At 51.5% G+C, this 20,746-nt stretch overlaps 2 protein-coding genes across 5 annotated transcripts in view; one reads left to right on the top strand and one right to left on the bottom strand.

Annotated features, from left to right (window-relative positions):
- Positions 1-20,746, bottom strand: part of micall2a (mical-like 2a) — a 251,359-nt gene that overhangs the window by 112,333 nt on the left and 118,280 nt on the right. The window lies entirely within an intron of this gene.
- Positions 4,009-20,746, top strand: part of ints1 (integrator complex subunit 1) — a 99,661-nt gene continuing 82,923 nt past the window's right edge. For 2 of the 4 annotated variants that reach the window (XM_086000232.1, XM_086000235.1), the window contains exons 1-8: positions 4,085-4,319; positions 4,934-5,049; positions 8,434-8,715; positions 10,691-10,887; positions 11,878-12,015; positions 15,264-15,423; positions 16,818-16,926; positions 19,102-19,288. In XM_086000232.1, coding sequence (XP_085856358.1) covers positions 4,995-5,049; positions 8,434-8,715; positions 10,691-10,887; positions 11,878-12,015; positions 15,264-15,423; positions 16,818-16,926; positions 19,102-19,288 — 1,128 coding nt within the window. In that variant the 5' untranslated portion in view covers positions 4,085-4,319; positions 4,934-4,994. Of the gene's footprint in view, positions 4,320-4,933; positions 5,050-8,433; positions 8,716-10,690; positions 10,888-11,877; positions 12,016-15,263; positions 15,424-16,817; positions 16,927-19,101; positions 19,289-20,746 lie in introns of all 4 variants that reach the window. The other 2 variants (XM_086000234.1, XM_086000233.1) reach the window with 2 other exon arrangements.

The following is a 20,746-nucleotide window of genomic DNA, read 5'->3' as shown; positions in this document are numbered from 1 at the left end:
AACGGGACTGGGTGAGGCAGGCACTGAAACGGAAATACTTCACCATTAGGAACTTGTTTCCTGAGAAATCCAGCCCCTCACAAACCGACTCTCCTCACCACACACACTGCTACTGCATTACAACAGTGACTACACTTCAGAAAGTACTTCATCGGCCGTGACCTGCTTTGGGGCGGCTCAAGCTCGTGAAAGACGCTATAGAAATACTTTACAGTTCTTTACTAAATTCTGGCATATTTTGTGCAGTCCAATTCTCCGGATATTCCCTGGATCTGAGATACGCAACTTAAGTGTGACCTAAATCTCAGACAAATCTTTCAGGTAAAATCTTATTTCGGTATACACGGCACCCACTTCAACAACACTCTCATATCCTCCCCCCACCCCACCCCACCCCCCGTCTCTCTACCTGCTCGACACCTCCCCTGCGTCCGTTACAATAAGATTTCTTCCAATTACTGGTTTAATTTAATCTCCAGTGCCCTGTCCCACCCTGATCTTTGTGGATCGAGAGGCTGCTGACGATCTCTCTGCCAAAGACAGTGGCTGCACTCAGTTGGCAAGAGCAACACTCGACACTGGCTGTTCCTGAGCAGGTTGATGTATTTATAAAACCTTTCACTGTTGGTCATTGGATGAAAGAGTAGTGTCTGTTGGCTGAATACGATCAATTCCCGTTTTACTTTGTTTCTGTTGCTAAGAGGATGTCGCTACGAAGACAAACAGCGAAACCAGTCAGCAGAAATAAAAATCCCAAGACCAAAATAGGATCGAGTCACTTCCTCGAATCAACCCCTCCAATTTAAAAGCACACAAGAGATTTAAAGAGACATCTTCCTTTGCGACTGTTTAGCTATTTATTATTTTTTTTAAACTGTCCAATTCTCCCCCTGAAATCCCGGGTGATGCTGGGCTGCAATGCCACGGTGGCCATCAGCAATTCTGGTAACTCACCCAAGTTGAGGCGGTGCGTGTCAAGGCTGTTCGGCCACAGAAGGCATCGCGGTCAGCCGTGTCTCAGTGGGTAGCATTCTCGCCTCTGAGTCAGAAGGTCATGGGTTCAAGGCCCACTGACAAGAGACTTGAGCCCATAATCTAGGCTGACACTCCCAGTGCAGTACTGAGGGAGCGCTGCACTGTCGAAGGTGCCGTCTTTCAGATGAGAAGTTAAACCGAGGCCCTGTCTGCCCTCTCAGGTGGACATGAGCATGGTACTATTTCGAAAAGCAGAGTTCTCCCCCAGTGTCCTGGCCCAATATTTATCCCTCAACCAACATCACTATCTGGTCATTATCATATTGCTGTTTGTGGGAGCTTGCTGTGCGCAAGTTGGCTGCTGCATTACCTACAGTGCAACAGTGATTGCATTTCAAACAGTACTTCATTGGCTGTAAATGCGCTTTGGTACGTCCCGAGGTTGTGAAAGGCGCTATAGAAAAGCGAGTCTTTCTTTTGCACTGGAGTCTGCATCCAGGTGTATTTTGTAACAGGGGTCATTAAGTGAGAAATTAAGTGGCTGATTTTTCACTTTCCTAACGCAGGGGGAACTTAAGCCGCTTGTAGCATCCCCACTGCTGGCCCAGGCTGCGATCACCTAACTCAACACAGCCTGGGATCAAACCTGGAACCAGCTGGTCTGTGTGGCTCCAATGCACACGAAGGAATGAGTTCACCAAAATGAGCCACTCAGAGAGCAAACAAGATTAAAAAAATTAACAAAGAAAACAACTGTATAAATCTTGGATGAAGATGTCAACACATCATCGTGAGAAAAAAAAATGATGCCCAGTTCTTGTGGCTCATTCCCATTCCTCCCCTCGATCTGGGAGAGAGCGGTACCCTCAGGATCTGCGACACTGACCCAGCGACGGAGCCTGAGCTTCAGGTCTGTGAGTGGGGTTCAGGTGTGGCGTCTCTCAGGGTCACTGTACCTGTGTCTGATCCAAATGCAGCACACGATGGCAGTACAGAGCATGCACACGCTCATTGTCAGATCCCAGAGCTTTTGTATGCACACACCATCCACTGTCCTTGCTGGCACTCAGTCCCGACTCATCATGCCAACAGCCCACACTTTCAGCTTCGGTTCCGCTCACAGCCTCCAGCTCCTGCTCACTATCACAGCCCAATACTTACACTCACTGCTCACACTCAGCCCCGGCCTCCTGCTCACAATCACAGCCCAATGCTTACACTCACTGCTCACACTCAGCCCTTGCTCACATTTACCGCTTACTCTCCCAACTTTCAGATCCTGCTCACAACCAGAGCCCAAAACTGACACTCACTGCTCACACTCAGCCCCGGCCTCCTGCTCACAATCACAACCCAATAATTACACTCGCTGCTCATACTCAGCCCTTGCTCACACTCGCAGCCCCCATATCCTGCTCACTATCACAGCCCAAAGCTCACCCTCCCTGCTCACTATCACAGCCCAAAGCTCACTCTCCCTGCTCACTATCACAGCCCAAAGCTCACTCTCCCTGCTCACTATCACAGCCCAAAGCTCACCCTCCCTGCTCACTATCACAGCCCAAAGTTCACCCTCCCTACTCACTATCACAGCCCAAAGCTCACTCTCCCTGCTCACTATCTAAAGCTCACCCTCCCTGCTCACTATCTAAAGCTCAAAGCTCACTCCCTGCTCACTATCTAAAGCTCAAAGCTCACTCCCTGCTCACTATCTAAAGCTCACTCTCCCTGCTCACTATCACAAGCTCACTCTCCCTGCTCACTATCACAGCCCAAAGCTCACCCTCCCTGCTCACTATCACAGCCCAAAGCTCACTCTCTTTACTCACTATCACAGCCCAAAGCTCACCCTCCCTGCTCACTATCACAGCCCAAAGCTCACTCTTTGCTCACTGTCACAGCCCAAAGCTCACCCTCCCTGCTCACGATCACAGCCCAAAGCTCACACTCCCTGCTCACTATCACAGCCCAAAGCTCACTCTCCCCTGCTCACTATCACAGCCCAAAGCGCACACTCCCTGCTCACTATCACAGCCCAAAGCTCACACTCCCTGCTCACTATCACAGCCCAAAACTCACTCTCCCCTGCTCACTATCACAGCCCAAAGCGCACACTCCCTGCTCACTATCACAGCCCAAAGCTCACACTCCCTGCTCACTATCACAGCCCAAAGCTCACTCTCCCCTGCTCACTATCACAGCCCAAAGCGCACACTCCCTGCTCACTATCACAGCCCAAAGCTCACACTCCCTGCTCACTATCACAGCCCAAAGCTCACTCTCCCTGCTCACTATCACAGCCCAAAGCTCACCCTCCCTGCTCACTATCACAGCCCAAAGTTCACCCTCCCTACTCACTATCACAGCCCAAAGCTCACTCTCCCTGCTCACTATCTAAAGCTCACCCTCCCTGCTCACTATCTAAAGCTCAAAGCTCACTCCCTGCTCACTATCTAAAGCTCAAAGCTCACTCCCTGCTCACTATCTAAAGCTCACTCTCCCTGCTCACTATCACAAGCTCACTCTCCCTGCTCACTATCACAGCCCAAAGCTCACCCTCCCTGCTCACTATCACAGCCCAAAGCTCACTCTCTTTACTCACTATCACAGCCCAAAGCTCACCCTCCCTGCTCACTATCACAGCCCAAAGCTCACTCTTTGCTCACTGTCACAGCCCAAAGCTCACCCTCCCTGCTCACGATCACAGCCCAAAGCTCACACTCCCTGCTCACTATCACAGCCCAAAGCTCACTCTCCCCTGCTCACTATCACAGCCCAAAGCGCACACTCCCTGCTCACTATCACAGCCCAAAGCTCACACTCCCTGCTCACTATCACAGCCCAAAGCTCACCCTCCCTGCTCACTATCACAGCCCAAAGCTCACACTCCCTGCTCACTATCACAAGCACAGTCTCCCTGAACTCAGCGTACAATGACACCGCACGGCCGCGAGGCTCCGCCCCCTTCTCCTCCCGGGAACGGACCAATCACGATGCCGGCGCGCTGTTGAGTGGCAGGCGGCGGGGAGGGGGCGGGGCCTGTGTGAGCCGCACAACTTCCGGTCCGCGGCGCAGCGGCTCCGGGTGAGGTGGGTTTCTCGGTGTGTGTGTGAGCGCGGTTGGGGGGGGAAGAAGGAGCCGCAGGTAGACCAGGGCCTCCTTTCGGGTTCAGCGCTTTAATTCGCTTAACGACACCGACTTGCATTCTTATAGCGCCTATCACCACTTCAGGACGTCCCAAAGCGTTTTACAGCCAATGAAATACTGTTTGAAGTGTGGTCACTGTTGTAATGTGGGAAACGCAGCAACCAATAGGCGCACAGCAAGCTGCCACAAACAGCAATGTGAGAATGACCGGATCATCTGTTTTACTGATGATGGTTGAGGGACAAGTATTGGCCCCAGGGAGATCTCCCCTGCTCTTCTTCGAAATAGTGCCGTGCGATCTTTTAACGTCCACCGGAGAGCGCAGACGTCTCATCCGCAAGACGGCACCTCTGACAGTGCAGCACTCCTTCAGCACTGCACTGGGAGTGTTAGCCTGGATTTATGTGCTCAAGTCTGTGAAGTGGGGCTTGAACCTACAATCTTCTGACTCAGAGGCGAGTGTGCTGCCCACTGATCCACGGCTGACACTGCCCGGACCTGTAGCCCGATGTGTTCAGGTTGAAGGGGGATTTTTTATTTAAAAGTACAATTGAACAAAAAATTTTTTGAAGGGGCAAATCTGTTAAAACACATCGGTTTGAGAGAATTGAATTGTTAAAGCGTACTCAATATCAGTCTGTTGTGGCAGCGGCTCTGCAGTTCTGATGAAGGGTTCACCCCCAAAATATTGATCATCTTTTCCAGATGTTGACAGACCTCCTGAGATTTTACAGTTTTGTTTCAGATTTTCCAACATTTACAGTTTTTTTTGTTATTAATATCTTTGTACATTTGTGTATGTTGCTGACAGGCTGGGACAATCGCATGCAATTCACAGCAATAAGGAAAGGCAAAGTGTGTAGTTTGCCAGGATGAACCGCCCGAAAGCTGTGGCAATCCGGCGCCCCAGCAGTGCCAAACCCAGTGGTGAGTGAAGCCTCCTTTACGAATTATATAGATTTATTTTTTTGCCAAATTTTGATTGCTCGGTATAGTTACATTGGGCTCTGAAGAGATCTGCCTGGAAGCAGGTAATAGTGGATGCACCAGCATTGCATTGTTTTCACTTGTTGTTTCCGATATTGGACTCCTTAAAATTGGAGCTGGGATTCTGACTGTGCCAGTTTCCAAACTGCGGTGAACTATGGTGAGAGCTCGGGCAGTATTAACGCTGCGGACCCAGAACCACGGGAATTTGGGGATGTGTGGAGTTTGCACATTCTCCCCGTGTTTGCGTGGGTTTCCTCCGGGTGCTCCGGTTTCCTCCCACAGTCCAAAGATGTGCGGGTTAGGTTGATTGGCTATGATAAATTGACCCTTAGTGTTAGGGGGATTAAATACGTGGGGTTACGGGGATAGGGTGGGATATGTGTTGGTGTAGGGGTTACGGGGATCGGGTGGGATATGTGTCGGTGCAGGCTCGATGGGCCGAAATGGCCTCTATCTGCACTGTGGGGTTTCTGTGATTCTGTGACTGCCCCAGTTCATATCACTTGGAACTGTTCTACATAGGTACATAGATACATAGAAGATAGGAGCAGGAGTAGGCCATTCGGCCCTTCGAGCCTGCTCCGCCATTCAGTGAGATCATGGCTGATCATCCAAATTCAGTACCCAGTCCCTGCCTTCTCCCCATATCCCTTGATCCCTTTAGCCTTAAGAAATATATCCAACTCTTTCTTGAATATACTTAATGAACTGGCCTCCACCGCCCTCTGTGGCAGAGAATTCCACAGGTTCACCACTCTCTGTGTGAAGAAATTCCTCCTCATTTCAGTCCTAAATGACTTACCCCTTATCCTTAGACTATGACCCCTGGTTCTGGACTCCCCGGCCATCAGAAACATCCTTCCTGCATCTAGTCTGTCCAGGCCTGACAGAATTTTATAGGTTTCGATGAGATCCCCTCTCAATCTTCTAAACTCCAGTGAGTATAAGCCCAATCGACACAATCTCCTCATACGTCATTCCTGCCATCCCAGGTATCAGCCTGGTGAATCTTCGCTGCACTCCTTCCATGGCAAGAACGTCCTTCCTCAGGTAAGGCGACCAAAACTGCACACAATACTCAAGGTGTGGTCTCACCCAAGGCCCTGTACAACTGCAGCAAGACATCCTTGTTCTTGTACTCGAACCCTCTTGTTACGAAGGCCAACATACCATTTGCCTTCTTAACCGCCTGCTGCACCTGCATGCTTACCTTCAGCAACTGGTGTACAAGAACACCCAGGTCTCTCTGCACTTCCCCTTCTCCCAATCTATTACCATTCAAATAATAATCTGCCTTCCTGTTTTTGCCACCAAAGTGGATAGCCTCACATTTATCCACATTATAGTGCATTTGCCATGTTTCTGCCCAATCACCCAACCTGTCCAAATCGTGCTGGAGTTTCACGACATCCTCCTCACAGCATACCCTCCCCCTCAGCTTTGTGTCGTCTGCAAATTTGGAGATATTACATCCAATTCCCTTGTCCAGATCATTAATATATATTGTGAACAGCTGGGGTCCTAGGACCGATCCTTGCGGTACCCCACTAGTCACTGCCTGCCACTCGGAAAACAACCCGTTTATTCCAACTCTTTGCTTTCTGTCCGCCAACCAGTTCTCTATCCAAGTCAATACCTTGCCCCCAATCCCATGTGCCTTAATTTTGCACGCTAATCTCTTATGCGGGACCTTATCGAAAGCCTTCTGAAAGTCCAAATACACCACATCCACTGGTTCTCCCTTATCTATTTTACCAGTTACATCCTCAAAAAATTCCAGTAGATTAGTCAAGCATGATTTACCTTTTGTAAATCCATGTTGACTTTGTCCGATCCAGTCACTGCTTTCCAAGTGCTCTGCTATTACATCTTTTATAATGGACTCTAGCATTTTCCCCACTACCGATGTCAAGCTTACCGGTCTATAATTCCCCGCCTTTTCTCTACCACCTTTTTTGAATAGTGGGGTAACATTAGCTACCCGCCAATCCATGGGTACCGTTCCAGAGTCTATTGAGTTCTGGAAGATGACCAGCAATGCATCTACTATTTCTAGGGCCACTTCCTTAAGTACCCTGGGATGTAGATTATCAGGCCCTGGGGATTTATTGGCCTTCAGTCCCATCAATTTTCCTAACACCATTTCCCTACAAATACTGATTTCTTTCAGTTCCACCCTTTCATCAGACCCTATGTTCCCCGGCATCTCTGGGAGGTTATTTGTGTCCTCCTTTGTGATGACAGAACCAAAATATGTATTTAGTTGGTCTGCCATTTCTTTGTTCCCCATTATAAATTCCCCCGATTCTGACTGCAAGGGTAGGAACAGGAGTAGGCAACTCAGCCCTTCGAGCCTGTTCCGCTGTTCAATTCGATCATGGCTGATCTTAATTCCATCTACCCGCTTTGGTTCCGTAACCCTTAATATCCCTGCCTACCAAAAAATCGATCAATCTCAGTTTTGCAGAGAGGTGAGACATTCCAACCGTCGGTCCAGGCTGGATGGTAGGACAGTGTGACGGGATACCTCGAGTACTGCGTACAATTCTGGTTGCCATATTATAAAAAGGATATAGAGGCACTGGAGAGGCTGCAGAGAAGATTTACAAGGATGATACCAGAAATGCGAGGGTATACATATCAGGAAAGGATGAACAGGCTGGGTCTCTTTACTCTTGGAAAAAAGGCTGAGGGGTGACCTAATAGAGGTCTTTAAAATTGTGAAAAATTTTGATAGAGTGGATACAGAGAGAATGTTTCCACTTTTGGGGAAGAGCATAACTAGAGGCCATCAATATAAGATAGTCACCAAGAAATCCAATAGGGAATTGAGAAGAAACTTCTTTACCCAGAGAGTGGTGAGAATGTGGAAGTCGCTGCCACAGGGAGTGGTTGAGGCGAATAGTATAGATGCATTTAAGGGGAGGCTGGACAAGCATATGAGGGAGAAGGGAATAGAGGGTTACACTGATAGAGTTAGATGAGGAAAGGCGGGAGGAGGCTCGAGTGGAGCATAAAGGCCGGCATGGACTGGTTGGGCCGAATGGCCTGTTTCTGTGCCGTAGATCCGATGTAACCACATCATCCAGTCCTTTAGCGAAAGCCTCTTTTATCTGCTTTAGCCGCTGTCCATGTATGCGCTCTCCATGATCATTCCTGGTTCATTGGCCTAATTCTAAATTTGAAGAGGTGAAGTTTCCTGGTCCTGTTTCATTTTCTTTTAAGTTTTATAGACGGGAGGGTCATTCTGCCATCTTTTTCCGTAGCTCCATCGAACTCTCTCCGTCCTCTGCGTTGTTTGATTTTTTTTCTTCCCTTCAGGCCACCCACCCCCTGGGGATTTCATCGCGCTGGGTTCGAAGAGCCAGGCCTCTGATGCCAAGGCGCCGGCAGCACTGCTGAAGCCAGCACAGGCGGGACTGCAGTCCGATCGGAAGCGAGAGGGATCGTCGACCTTGGCCGCGACCTCCGGCCTCTCGAAGCGCCCGAAGATCTCTTCCACTCCGCCGCTGAGCGCGCTCGGGCGCCTGGCAGAGGCTGCGGTCGCTGAGAAACGGGCCATATCGCCTTCGATTAAGGAGCCGTCTGTCGTACCAATTGAGGGTAAGTGTTGCAGGCTGCAGGTTATCGCGTGGTGCGCGCTTGCCTGCCCGACCCAATGCCTGGGATTAAGTACAAGACGGTCCGACAGACTCTTGCTTCTCCTGGCATTTTCACGGTTGAAATCAAGATTCATTGCACTCTTTGCTACTTTTTAACTCATTCCTTCCCTGCACTTCGAAACAGAAAGACTTGCATTTATATAGCGCCCTTGCACGAGCTCACGACATCTCGAAGCGCTTTACAGCACTTCTGAAGTGTAGTCACTGTTGTAGGAATTGGTCAGACAGTTTGCGCACCGCAAGCTCCCACAAACAGCAATGTGATAATGACCAGATAATCTGGTTTTTAGTGATGATGTCTGAGGGATAAATATTGGCCCCAGGACACCGGGGAGAACTCCCCTGCTCTTCTTCGCAATAGTGCCGTGGGATCTTTTACGTCCACCTGAGAGGGCAGACGGGGCCTCGGTTTAACGTCTCATCCAAAGGACGGCAAGCTGTAGGATTCCTTAACTCCCTCACTCTTCCCTTCCTCGAGCAATCTTTAGGTTTTAAAATCCAAACTTGACAACACCTAACCACTGCTTGGATTAACTTGTCGGGGGGCACAGATAAAGTGGATAGAAAGGACCTATTTCTCTTAGCAGAGGGGTCAAAAACCAGGGGGTACAGATTTAAAGTAATTGGTGGAAGGTTTAGAGGGGATTTGAGGGGAAATCTCTTCACCCAGAGGGTTGTGGGGGTCTGGAACTCACTGCCTGAAAGGGTGGTAGAGGCAGGAACCCTAACCACATTTAAAAAGTACTTGGCTGTGCACTTGGGATGCTGTAACCTGCAGGGCTACGGACCAAGAGCTGGGAAGTGGGATTAGGCTGGATCACTCTTTGTTGGCCGGCGCGGACACGACGGGCCGAATGGCCTCCTTCCGTGCTGTAACTTTCTATGATTCTGTTGCTCTTCTGAATCTTGATGGTGTCTCACACCATGGGTTTTGGTCTTCAGCAAGGCCGCTCTCTATTTAAAAAAAAAAAGACGATTTACATCACAATGGAAAGCGTTTGTGATTGCATTAAATCAGCAGTGAAATTTGAGTGATTTACTACCTTAAACTTGGGACGAGTTGCAGGCCATTTATCCATTCTGTTTTTTAATTTATACGGTGAAGTCTGTTGTGGGCACAGCTTTGATTTATTTTTGCCCATGATGCACGACAGCATGCACACTGAAGGATTAAAGATTGTGATATTAATCACCGAATTTAGACGGTAATTCATGGCTCAGCACTGGGAAACAACACTCTCATATGTTCCCCGGGTTTGTTGCTTTGAAAAGCAGTTGATCCGAGAATCTGGTATGAACCATACAGCACAACAGGAGGCCGTTCGGCCCATCGTGCCTGTGCCGGCTCTTTGAAAGAGCTATCCAATTAGTCCCACTGCCCCCCTGCTCTTTAACCGGAGCCCTGCAAATTTTCCCTTTTTGAAAATGGAATTTGAAAACCCTGATCCAGTTGATGAGATACTGGAATGGTAAATCGTGCACTAACTTTTGATTGTTTTTTAAGTATGGTTTATGCTCGTAGGCTTCTTCTGGTGGATCACTGGGTTTGCAACGTCAGTATTTGAATCCTATAAACCAAGACTGTTCCTAGTTTCATCCCTTATTGTGTGCTGCTTTAGCTGCTAGCAGCAGAGGCGCTAGACTTGGCCTCCGTGCCCCAGGACGGGGAGGGCTTCCACTGCTGAAGTGCTGTCCTGTGGGCCCAGCTAGAAGATACTGGGGCTCCATGCTCCCTGGCCTGTATGCCTCAGTTGCTGGATAGACTGACTGAGCCTTGAGCTAGCCTGGCGGTCCCTCGAACAGCCACGCCACAAATCCTGCAAACAGGAGGTAGCCATCGCTCGCCGCGGGGGTGGGGTTGCAGCTTTATCTAAGGCTCAGAAGGGTGAGTGATTTTGGGTTTTGGTTTGTGACAGTTCCCCCAGCGATGCTGCTGGATGAGATCGAGGCTGCAGAGTTGGATGGAAACGACGACTGCATCGAGGGGCTGCTGTGTGGAGCGGTGAAACAGATGAAGCTCAACCGGGTGAAGCCAGACACCACGCTGTTTCTCAGCCTGATGTACTTGGCCAAAATCAAACCCAATGTCTTTGCAACAGAGGGTGTCATCGAGGTGAGCGTTGGCTATAGATTTACGTGGGAGAGGAGATGGGAATTGCTAGACGGAAAAAGACAGAGGTCCATCTAGTTCACCTTCTACCATCCTGGTAGTCAGATGATACAACGATAATAGAGTTGTTGACCAATCACAGCGATCATTCTCTATCAGTTAGTCTACAACAGACCCAGACACGAGGCAAGGAAAACCCCCAGTGGGGGAGAGCTTTGGGAACCATAGGTCCAAAATCACCTTTTCTTCCCAAGCACTTACCACACGCCATGTCTCAAATTACTCATAGACTGGATCCCAAAATGTTATTGTCTAAAAGCAATCTATCTAATTTGTATTTGAATGAATCAGTACTAACTGCTTCCACCACCTTTCCCCCCAGGGAGCCTGTCCCATAGATTGACCACTCGCTCACCTGAAATATTGTTTCCACAGATTAGATTTGAATTCACTCCCCTTCAAGCGCAGGCTGTGTACTCTGGTTCTGCTGTTCTGGACAAGATGTAACAGCTTGTCACGGTCGACATTATCCAGTCCCTTTTTTATAAAAAGAGCAGCTCAGTTTACTGCACACAATGCCTCTATTTCAGGGAAATACCCACACTGCAAACCTGGCTACGGGCAGACCATGGATCAAATCCTGATCTGTACGGCACGAATTGGGTGGTGCATTTAGCCACGAAGTCGTCAGCACTGTTTTTAATAGAAGTACAGATGCTTTTAAGGGGAAGCTGGCTACGTACGTGAGGGAGAATGGAACAGAAGGTTATGCAGATAAAGTTGGATGAAGTAGGGGTGGGAGGAGGCTGGTGTGGAGCATAAACACCGGCACGGACCAATTGGGCCGAATGGCCTGTTTCTGTGCTGTAAATGCTGTGCAACTTGATTAGATACTGGAGCCCCCATCATCCCTTCTGAAGGGAAGAAAATTGGAAGGAAAAAGAGCATGAGCCAGGTCCTGACGCCTCCTTTTATTGCGCCTGTTTGCACTAGGCCCTGTGCAGTCTGCTGCGACGAGACGCCTCCATCAATTTCAAAGCCAAAGGGAACAGTTTGGTGTCGGTGCTCACGTGTAATCTCCTCATGGCAGCCTACGAGGAAGATGAGAACTGGCCTGAAATCTTTGTCAAGGTACGGCTAAGGAAAGTAAATGATACGTTGGTGATGGCGTAGGGTTGTCTCCTCGACACGCGGCTGGCTCACAGTGGTGGTGGTATGCGCTCATTTTAAAGTTTATTTTCTCCCTTTTTCGGTTCCTCATTAAGTGTTTGTGATTTGCTTACTGGGTGGGAGACCAGCTGCCTGGGGTAGGAAGCAATGTTCCCTCTAATTGTTTTTGGCCCCTCCAACAGTGCGGCGCTCCCTCAGTACTGCCCCTCCGACAGTGCGGCGCTCCCTCAGTACTGCCCCTCCGACAGTGCAGCACTCCCTCGGTACTGCCCCTCCGACAGTGCGGCGCTCCCTCAGTTCTGCCCCTCCGACAGTGCGGTGCTCCCTCAGTTCTGCCCTTCCGACAGTGCGGCGCTCCCTCAGTTCTGCCCCTCCGACAGTGCGGCGCTCCCTCAGTACTGCCCCTCCGACAGTGCGGCGCTCCCTTAGTACTGCCCCTCCGACAGTGTAGCGCTCCCTCCGTACTACCCCTCCGACAGTGCGGCGCTCCCTCAGTACTGCCCCTCCGACAGTGCGGCGCTCCCTCAGTACTGCCCCTCCGACAGTGCGGCGCTCCCTCAGTACTGCCCCTCCGACAGTGCGGCGCTCCCTCAGTACTGCCCCTCTGACAGTGCGGCGCTCCCTCAGTACTGCCCCTCCGACAGTGCGGCGCTCCCTCAGTACTGCCCCTCCGACAGTGCGGCGCTCCCTCAGTACTGCCCCTCCGACAGTGCGGCGCTCCCTTAGTACTGCCCCTCCGACAGTGCGGCGCTCCCTCAGTACTGCCCCTCCGACAGTGCGGCGCTCCCTCAGTACTGCCCCTCCGACAGTGCGGCGCTCCCTCCGTACTACCCCTCCGACAGTGCGGCGCTCCCTCAGTACTGCCCCTCCGACAGTGCGGCGCTCCCTCAGTTCTGCCCCTCCAACAGTGCGGCACTCCCTCAGTACTGCCCCTCCGACAGTGCGGCGCTCCCTCAGTACTGCCCCTCCGACAGTGCGGCGCTCCCTCAGTACTGCCCCTCTGACAGTGTAGCTCTCCCTCCGTACTACCCCTCCGACAGTGCGGCGCTCCCTCTGTACTGCCCCTCCGACAGTGCGGCACTCCCTCTGTACTGCCCCTCCGACAGTGCGGCGCTCCCTCTGTACTGCCCCTCCGACAGTGCAGTGCTCCCTCAGTACTGCCCCTCCGACAGTGCGGCGCTCCCTCAGTACTGCCCCTCTGACAGTGCGGCGCTCCCTCAGTACTGCCCCTCTGACAGTGCGGCGCTCCCTCAGTACTGCCCCTCTGACAGTGCGGCGCTCCCTCAGTACTGCCCCTCCGACAGTGCGGCGCTCCCTCAGTACTGCCCCTCCGACAGTGCGGCGCTCCCTCAGTACTGCCCCTCCGACAGTGCGGTGCTCCCTCAGTACTGCCCCTCCGACAGTGCCGCGCTCCCTTAGTACTGCCCCTCCGACAGTGTAGCGCTCCCTCCGTACTACCCCTCCGACAGTGCGGCGCTCCCTCAGTACTGCCCCTCCGACAGTGTAGCGCTCCCTCCGTACTACCCCTCCGACAGTGAGGCGCTCCCTCAGTACTGCCCCTCCGACAGTGCGGCGCTCCCTCAGTACTGCCCCTCCGACAGTGCGGGACTCCCTCAGTACTGCCCCTCCGACAGTGCGGGACTCCCTCAGTACTGCCCCTCCGACAGTGTAGCGCTCCCTCCGTACTACCCCTCCGACAGTGAGGCGCTCCCTCAGTACTGCCCCTCCGACAGTGCGGCGCTCCCTCAGTACTGCCCCTCCGACAGTGCGGGACTCCCTCAGTACTGCCCCTCCGACAGTGCGGGACTCCCTCAGTACTGCCCCTCCGACAGTGCGGCGCTCCCTCAGTACTGCCCCTCTGACAGTGCGGCGCTCCCTTAGTACTGCCCCTCCGACAGTGTAGCGCTCCCTCCGTACTACCCCTCCGACAGTGCGGTGCTCCCTCAGTACTGCCCCTCCGACAGTGTAGCGCTCCCTCCGTACTGTCCCTCCGACAGTGAGGCGCTCCCTCCGTACTGCCCCTCCGACAGTGCGGCACTCCCTCAGTACTGCCCCTCCGACAGTGTAGCGCTCCCTCCGTACTGTCCCTCTGACAGTGCGGCGCTCCCTCAGTACTGCCCCTCCGACAGTGTAGCGCTCCCTCCGTACTGTCCCTCCGACAGTGAGGCGCTCCCTCCGTACTGCCCCTCCGACAGTGCGGCACTCCCTCAGTACTGCCCCTCCGACAGTGTAGCGCTCCCTCCGTACTGTCCCTCCGACAGTGCGGCGCTCCCTCAGTACTGCCCCTCCGACAGTGCGGCGCTCCCTCAGTACTGCCCCTCCAACAGTGCGGGATTCCCTCAGTACTGCCCCTCCGACAGTGCGGCGCTCCCTCAGTACTGCCCCTCCGACAGTGCGGCGCTCCCTCAGTACTGCCCCTCTGACAGTGCGGCGCTCCCTCAGTACTGCCCCTCCGACAGTGCGGCGCTCCCTCAGTACTGCCCCTCCGACAGTGCGGCACTCCCTCAGTACTGACCCTCCGACAGTGCGGCGCTCCCTCAGTACTGCCCCTCCGACAGTGCGGCACTCCCTCAGTACTGCCCCTCTGACAGTGCGGCGCTCCCTCAGTACCGCCCCTCCGACAGTGCAGCGCTCCCTCAGTACTGCCCCTCTGACAGTGCGGCGCTCCCTCAGTACTGCCCCTCTGACAGTGCGGCGCTCCCTCAGTACTGCCCCTCCGACAGTGCGGCGCTCCCTCAGTACTGCCCCTCCGACAGTGCGGCGCTCCCTCAGTACTGCCCCTCCGACAGTGCGGCGCTCCCTCCGTACTGCCCCTCCGACAGTGCGGCACTCCCTCAGTACTGCCCCTCCGACAGTGCGGCACTCCCTCAGTACTGCCCCTCCGACAGTGCGGCACTCCCTCAGTACTGCCCCTCCGACAGTGCGGCGCTCCCTCAGTACTGCCGCCCTCTCACTTAGTAACCATGTTGTACCGCAGCGAGGCACTTATTAATATGTCACTTTGTAGTCTGTTGTAGAAAGCTTGCTTCTTTGTATTGATTTCAGTTAGCAGTTTCTGTTGACCCAGATACATTTGTAATTGGCTTATAAAAGTGTCGATGAGGGTAGACTAAATGATTTCTTTACTGCAACTGTTTCTTTCCTCTCATTAGCACAGTTATTGGAAGCAGCGGTTCAAACATTTGCCTGCTCCCCCCATTTCTTTGCAGGTGTACATCGAGGACTCGCTCGGGGAACGTATCTGGGTGGACAGCCCCCAGTGCAAGACCTTCGCCGAGAACATTCAGACCGCTTTTGGCACAAAGATGCCCCCAAAAAGCATGTTGCTGCAGGCGGACGGGGCCAAGACCGGCGGCGACCTCAGCGCAAGTGAGAACTGCGGGGCAGGAAACCGCGGGGTCGTAAATGCCGCGGGGGTGGGGGTGGGGGGAGAGAAAGGAAAGTCCAGTCATCAAATAGAAACAGGAAATGTGCAGCAGGTCTGTCAGCATCTGACAGTTTGTGTGATTATCCTGCTTCCCCTTAAATGTATCTATGCTTTTCGCCTCGACCACTCCCTGTGGTAACGAGTTCCGCATTCTCGCCACCAATGTTCCCTCTGTTTGTTTGGGTGCAGGCCCCATTAGCGGGCTGCGCGCCCCATTCAAATTTCCGCGCGTGCACCATTTTCCATTTAAAAGCCGGCGAGCGGCTCGCGTGGGACCTCCAGAGCGCTGAGCGGCCGCCCAGCTTAACGGGATCACTGCTCACCACTCTCTGGGTAGAATTTGTCTGCTTCTGTGTTTTCCTCCTTTGCGACTGATGTAAGAAAACTACTAGGCACTTGGCCTCAGCGTTAAACAAAGCTTTAATCAACTGTTTTACAACATGGAGGTCTAGTTGTGTCCTTCACTAGTTCCTGTTAAGAATGTCCTGCGCAAGCTGGGCCCGTGCCCGAGTATTTATACTCTCCCTGGACAGCGCCACCAGCAGGCCGCTCAGTATTATTTCATAAGTCTTTCTTTCATGAATGACTGATTCATGTCAGTGACGCTACGCTTGCTGCCGTACGGTTGCATGGGCACTCCTCCCGTACTTCGCCTAAGTGCCCGTTCTTCCCATGTGAGCCAGGGGGCACTGATTTGCCAGGCTGTTTGATGCCAGTGTGGGAGGCACCCAGAGCCGAGGCCGACCCTGGTCTCGCCCGACATCCGTTGCCCGCCCGCTCGTTTCTCAGCAGGAGTCACTCGGATAGTAATCTTATTCTGAGCCTCGGCTAGTTTTAGTGCCCTGGTTGAGATCAGTTAACTTGAGCGCAGACCAGGGATTAAACCAGACACCCGCCCGCTCTGTGTGGCTCCGTGGCGCTCTGTGTGGCTCCGTGGCACTCTGTGTGGCTCCGTGGCACTCCGGGTGTTTACACATATACATAGAATTAGAATGACAACAAACTTACAGCACAGAAACAGGCCATTCGGCCCAACTGGTCTATGCCGGTGTTTATGCTCCACTCGAGCCCCCTCCCACCCCTCTTCATCTCACCCCATCAATATACCCTTCTATTCCTTTCCCCTATTGTATTTATCCAGCTTTCCCGTAAATGTATCTATACTATTCGCCTCAACCACTCCCTGTGGTAGCGAGTTCCACATTCTAACTACTCTCTGGGTAAAGAAGTTTCTCCTAATTCCCGATTGGATTTAATAATGACTCTTATATCGATGGCCCCTAAGATTGTGCAGCGTGTTGTGGTAGCCACTCTTCTTACACTGACTGTCCCGCAGGCGGGAGTCCACATCCGTCCACACCAGACGACGACGATAATCAGACCGAGCTGCTTATTGTAGAAGAGAAACTGAGTCCAGATGTGGAGTCAGGCCAGGTGATGCCCAGGTAAGAGCACGTCGCGTTATTCTTATGGCGGGCAATGAAAGTTACGGGTTAGGTGGGGGGCAGCGGGGGAGAAGAGGACCATGACTGAGAAGAGCCTGAAGCCTGAGGTTCTGAACTGCGTTGTGGTACGGCGTCGAGGGACCTAGTGAATTGCATGTTGAGTCCAATGGCGGAAATATGTTTTGAGCCGCAGCTCGTGGCATTCGCTAGCCTGAGGGGTGTGTGTGGAGGAGGGAGGCGTGTAAACAGTGACTTGAATGGGGTGGATAAATGCGAGGTTATCCACTTTGGTGGCAAAAACAGGAAGGCAGATTATTATCTGAACGGCAATAGATTGGGAGATGGGGAAGTGCAACGAGACCTGAGTGTCCTTGTGCACCAGTCGCTGAAGGTAAGCATGCAGGTGCAGCAGGCGGTTAAGAAGGCAAATGGTATGTTGGCCTTCATAGTGAGAGGATTCGAGTACAGGAGCAAGGATGTCTTGCTGCAGTTTGCAGTTGTACAGGGCCTTGGTGAGACCACACCTTGAGTATTGTGTGCAGTTTTGGTCGCCTTATCTGAGGAAGGATGTTCTTGCCATGGAGGGAGTGCAGCGAAGATTCACCAGACTGATACCTGGGATGGCAGGAATGATGTATGAGGAGAGATTGGGTCGATTAGGCTTATATTCGCTGGAGTTTAGAAGAATGAGAGGGGATCTCATTGAAACTTATAAAATTCTAACAGGACTAGATAGACTAGATGCAGGAAGGATGTTCCCGATGGCAGGGGAGTCCAGAACCAGGGGTCACAGTCTAAAGATAAGGGGTAAGCCATTTAGGACTGAGATGAGGAGGAATTTCTTCACCCAGAGAGTGGTGAACCTGTGGAATTCTCTACCACAAAAGGCAGTTGAGGCCAATTCATTAAATATATTCAAGAAGGAGTTAGATATATTTCGTAAGGCTAAGGGGATCAAGGGACATGGGGAGAAAGCAGGGACAGGGTACTGAATTTGGATGATCAGCCATGATCGCATTGAATGGCAGAGCAGGCTCGAGGGGCCGAATGGCCTACTCCTGCTCCTATCTTCTATGTTTCTATGTAATCTACAAAGGTCGGTTTGCCTCGTACGCTACCCATAAAAAGTACAAGAGCCCCAGATTCGGACCTAGCCTGCCATTTGGGCCTTTTGAACGAGAAAGTGTAAACCAAGTATGCGAGGGGAGAAATGAAAGTGGACTGACATTGATGGGCTGTCTGTAATTTTTATTGTTACAGAGTATGGAGAACACTTTGAGGGCCTGGTTTTAGAGAATTGATTATTCGGCTGTGTGTGTGATTTCTTTTTTTTATAAATCCGTTTTCCGCATCCAGATTGGTCAGATTCTGGTTTTCTTCCATTGGACTCTTGTGATTTTTATTTTTGCAGTTGCTGTGGGGATCACATTCTGTCCGCTTATAATTAGTTGCTACTGCTTTGCAGTGACAGAATAAGTCAAATTCCTGGCGTTTTTAACTGCCGATTTGGTGACGCATATTCTGCCATTCCGTTTGTTTTTTCTGTGAAAACCGCAAGCCCAGAGGCCGCGACGGTCCTTGTTGCAGTCAAACTTTTGCAGAGCGTGGAAGGAGCGAGTAAGAGCTTGGTTCTCGCTCGTGTGAAACGAGGGCCCGTAAGGTCAGGCCCCCTTCTCAGTGTTGCAGCCCCTCTCTCCTTTAGAAGAATGAGAGGGGATCTCATTGAAACTTATAAAATTCTGACAGGACTAGACAGACTAGATGCAGGAAGGATGTTCCCGATGGTCGGGGAGTCCAGAACCAGGGGTCACAGTCTAAGGATAAGGGGTAAGCCATTTAGGACAGAGATGAGGAGGAATTTCTTCACCCAGAGAGTGGTGAACCTGTGGAATTCTCTGCCACAGAAGGCAGTGGAGGCCAATTCATTAAATATATTCAAGAAGGAGTTGGATATATTTCTTGAGGCTAAAGGGATCAAGGGATATGGGGAGAAAGCAGGGACAGGGTACTGAGTTTGGATGATCAGCCATGATCTCATTGAATGGCGGAGCAGGCTCGAGGGGCCGAATGGCCTACTCCTGCTCCTAGCTTCTATGTTACTCTCTCCCATATAATAACCGAGCGTGATTCTGAAATGTGTTCCTTTTTTTTGGTTGTCCGATTCTTTCTCTGTAGGTACGAGGACCTGGCCGAGAGTGTGGAAGATTATGTCATCGACATGCTTCGCGATCAGCTGACCCGGCGACAGCCCATGGATAATGTCTCGCGCAACCTGCTGCGGCTACTCGCCGCCACCTGCGGCTATAAAGAGATCCGCCTGATGACCGTTCAACGGCTGGAGATGTGGCTGCAGAACCCAAAGGTGGGAGGCCATTGGGTGAAGCGGAGCCAAAGGTCAAGGGTTAGGGGTTGATGTGGGAAACGGGTTAAAAGGAACTTGGCCCTATTGAAAATGGCATCTGAGAATGGGAGGGAGGCTTTTTTGAATTCTAAAACTCCCCCTCCCACTTTGGAGCCCAATTTCCCTTCAGTGAGGGAAAGTTGTCAAATAAACTTCGACCATGTTTGACCATCTCCAGGTCCTACTTTATGCAATAAATAATACTCTTTACAATTTAAAAATATTTTCTTTTCCTCATTTCTCTTCCTCCTCCCCCACCCCCCGCAAATGTGGCCAAGAAGGTGCACAGGTGACATCTTCTAAGCCCCAATAGTAGTTATTTATGCTGTATATTAGGGACTGAATTGAGAGTGCACCAGAATTTCAAATTAAAACCCTTGGAGACATAAAGACTGCTTAAAATGTCCGTAAGTGGGAAGAACTTGTTCAAGATAAGAAAGCATGGCTCAAAACCCTCCGTGAAGGCCCCTCTTACTACAGGGCCGGTGGCATTGCCGCTGCTGAATGTAAAACGCCAGCTGAGGAAGTCTCTGCTGAAAACTCAAGATCCCCAACCTGGTGTTCAATCTGTGGCCACTCATTCTGTGCTAAATATAGGTCTCATTGGTCATTATCTCACTGCAAAAAAGGAGAGCTGATCTTCAACGCCTCGACTTTAAAATTCTCCTCCTTGTTTTCAAATCCCTCCATGGCCTCGCTCCTCCCTATCTCTAACCTCCTCCAGCCCTACAACCAATATTACCCGTCTTTTTTTTTTTTTTTGAGTGCGCAACCCCTTTAAGGGGCGGCGCAGCCCAGTCACAGTTTCGCACATGCGCCAACTTTAACATTGCAGAAGCCAGTCCCGGGTTGCGTGGGACCGGCAGAGAGCTGTGCGGCCGCGCAGTTTATAAGGAATGTTGGCTACAGCCCTCCGAGATCTCTGCGCTCCTCCAATTCTGATCTCGTGCGCATCTCTGGTTATAATCGCTCCACCATTGGTGGCCGTGCCTTCAGCTGCCTGGGCCCTGAGCTCTGGAATTCCCTACCTAAACCTCTCCGCCTCTCTCTCTTCCTTTAAGACGCTCCTTAAAACCGACCTCATTAACCAAGCTTTTGGTCATCTGCCCTAATATCTCCTTATGTGGCTCAGCGTCAAATTTTGTTTGATAATTGCTCCTGTGAAGAGCCTTGGGATGGTTTACTATGTTAAATGCAAGTTGTTGTTGTCTTCTTCGCTATCGAAGGACAAATGATGACTAGATATATATGAAATAGTAATACAGGAAACTTTTTTTTATCCGGGACCGACGTGGCGCCGGTTCATCAAAAATTCCGGATAACTGAACGCTATAGTAAAAGATACGGAGCTGAGAGCTCCGTATAAAGCAACAAACCCTGTTGCTTAGCAACAGGTTCAGAACAATGGCCACAAGTTCC

Source organism: Somniosus microcephalus, chromosome 11, assembly GCF_052327205.1.
Source record: "Somniosus microcephalus isolate GS21.2 chromosome 11, FLI_Smic_1.0, whole genome shotgun sequence".
Taxonomy (NCBI): domain Eukaryota; kingdom Metazoa; phylum Chordata; class Chondrichthyes; order Squaliformes; family Somniosidae; genus Somniosus; species Somniosus microcephalus.
The sequence above is the reverse complement of the archived record's forward strand: the minus strand, read 5'-3'. Positions and strand labels throughout refer to the sequence as shown.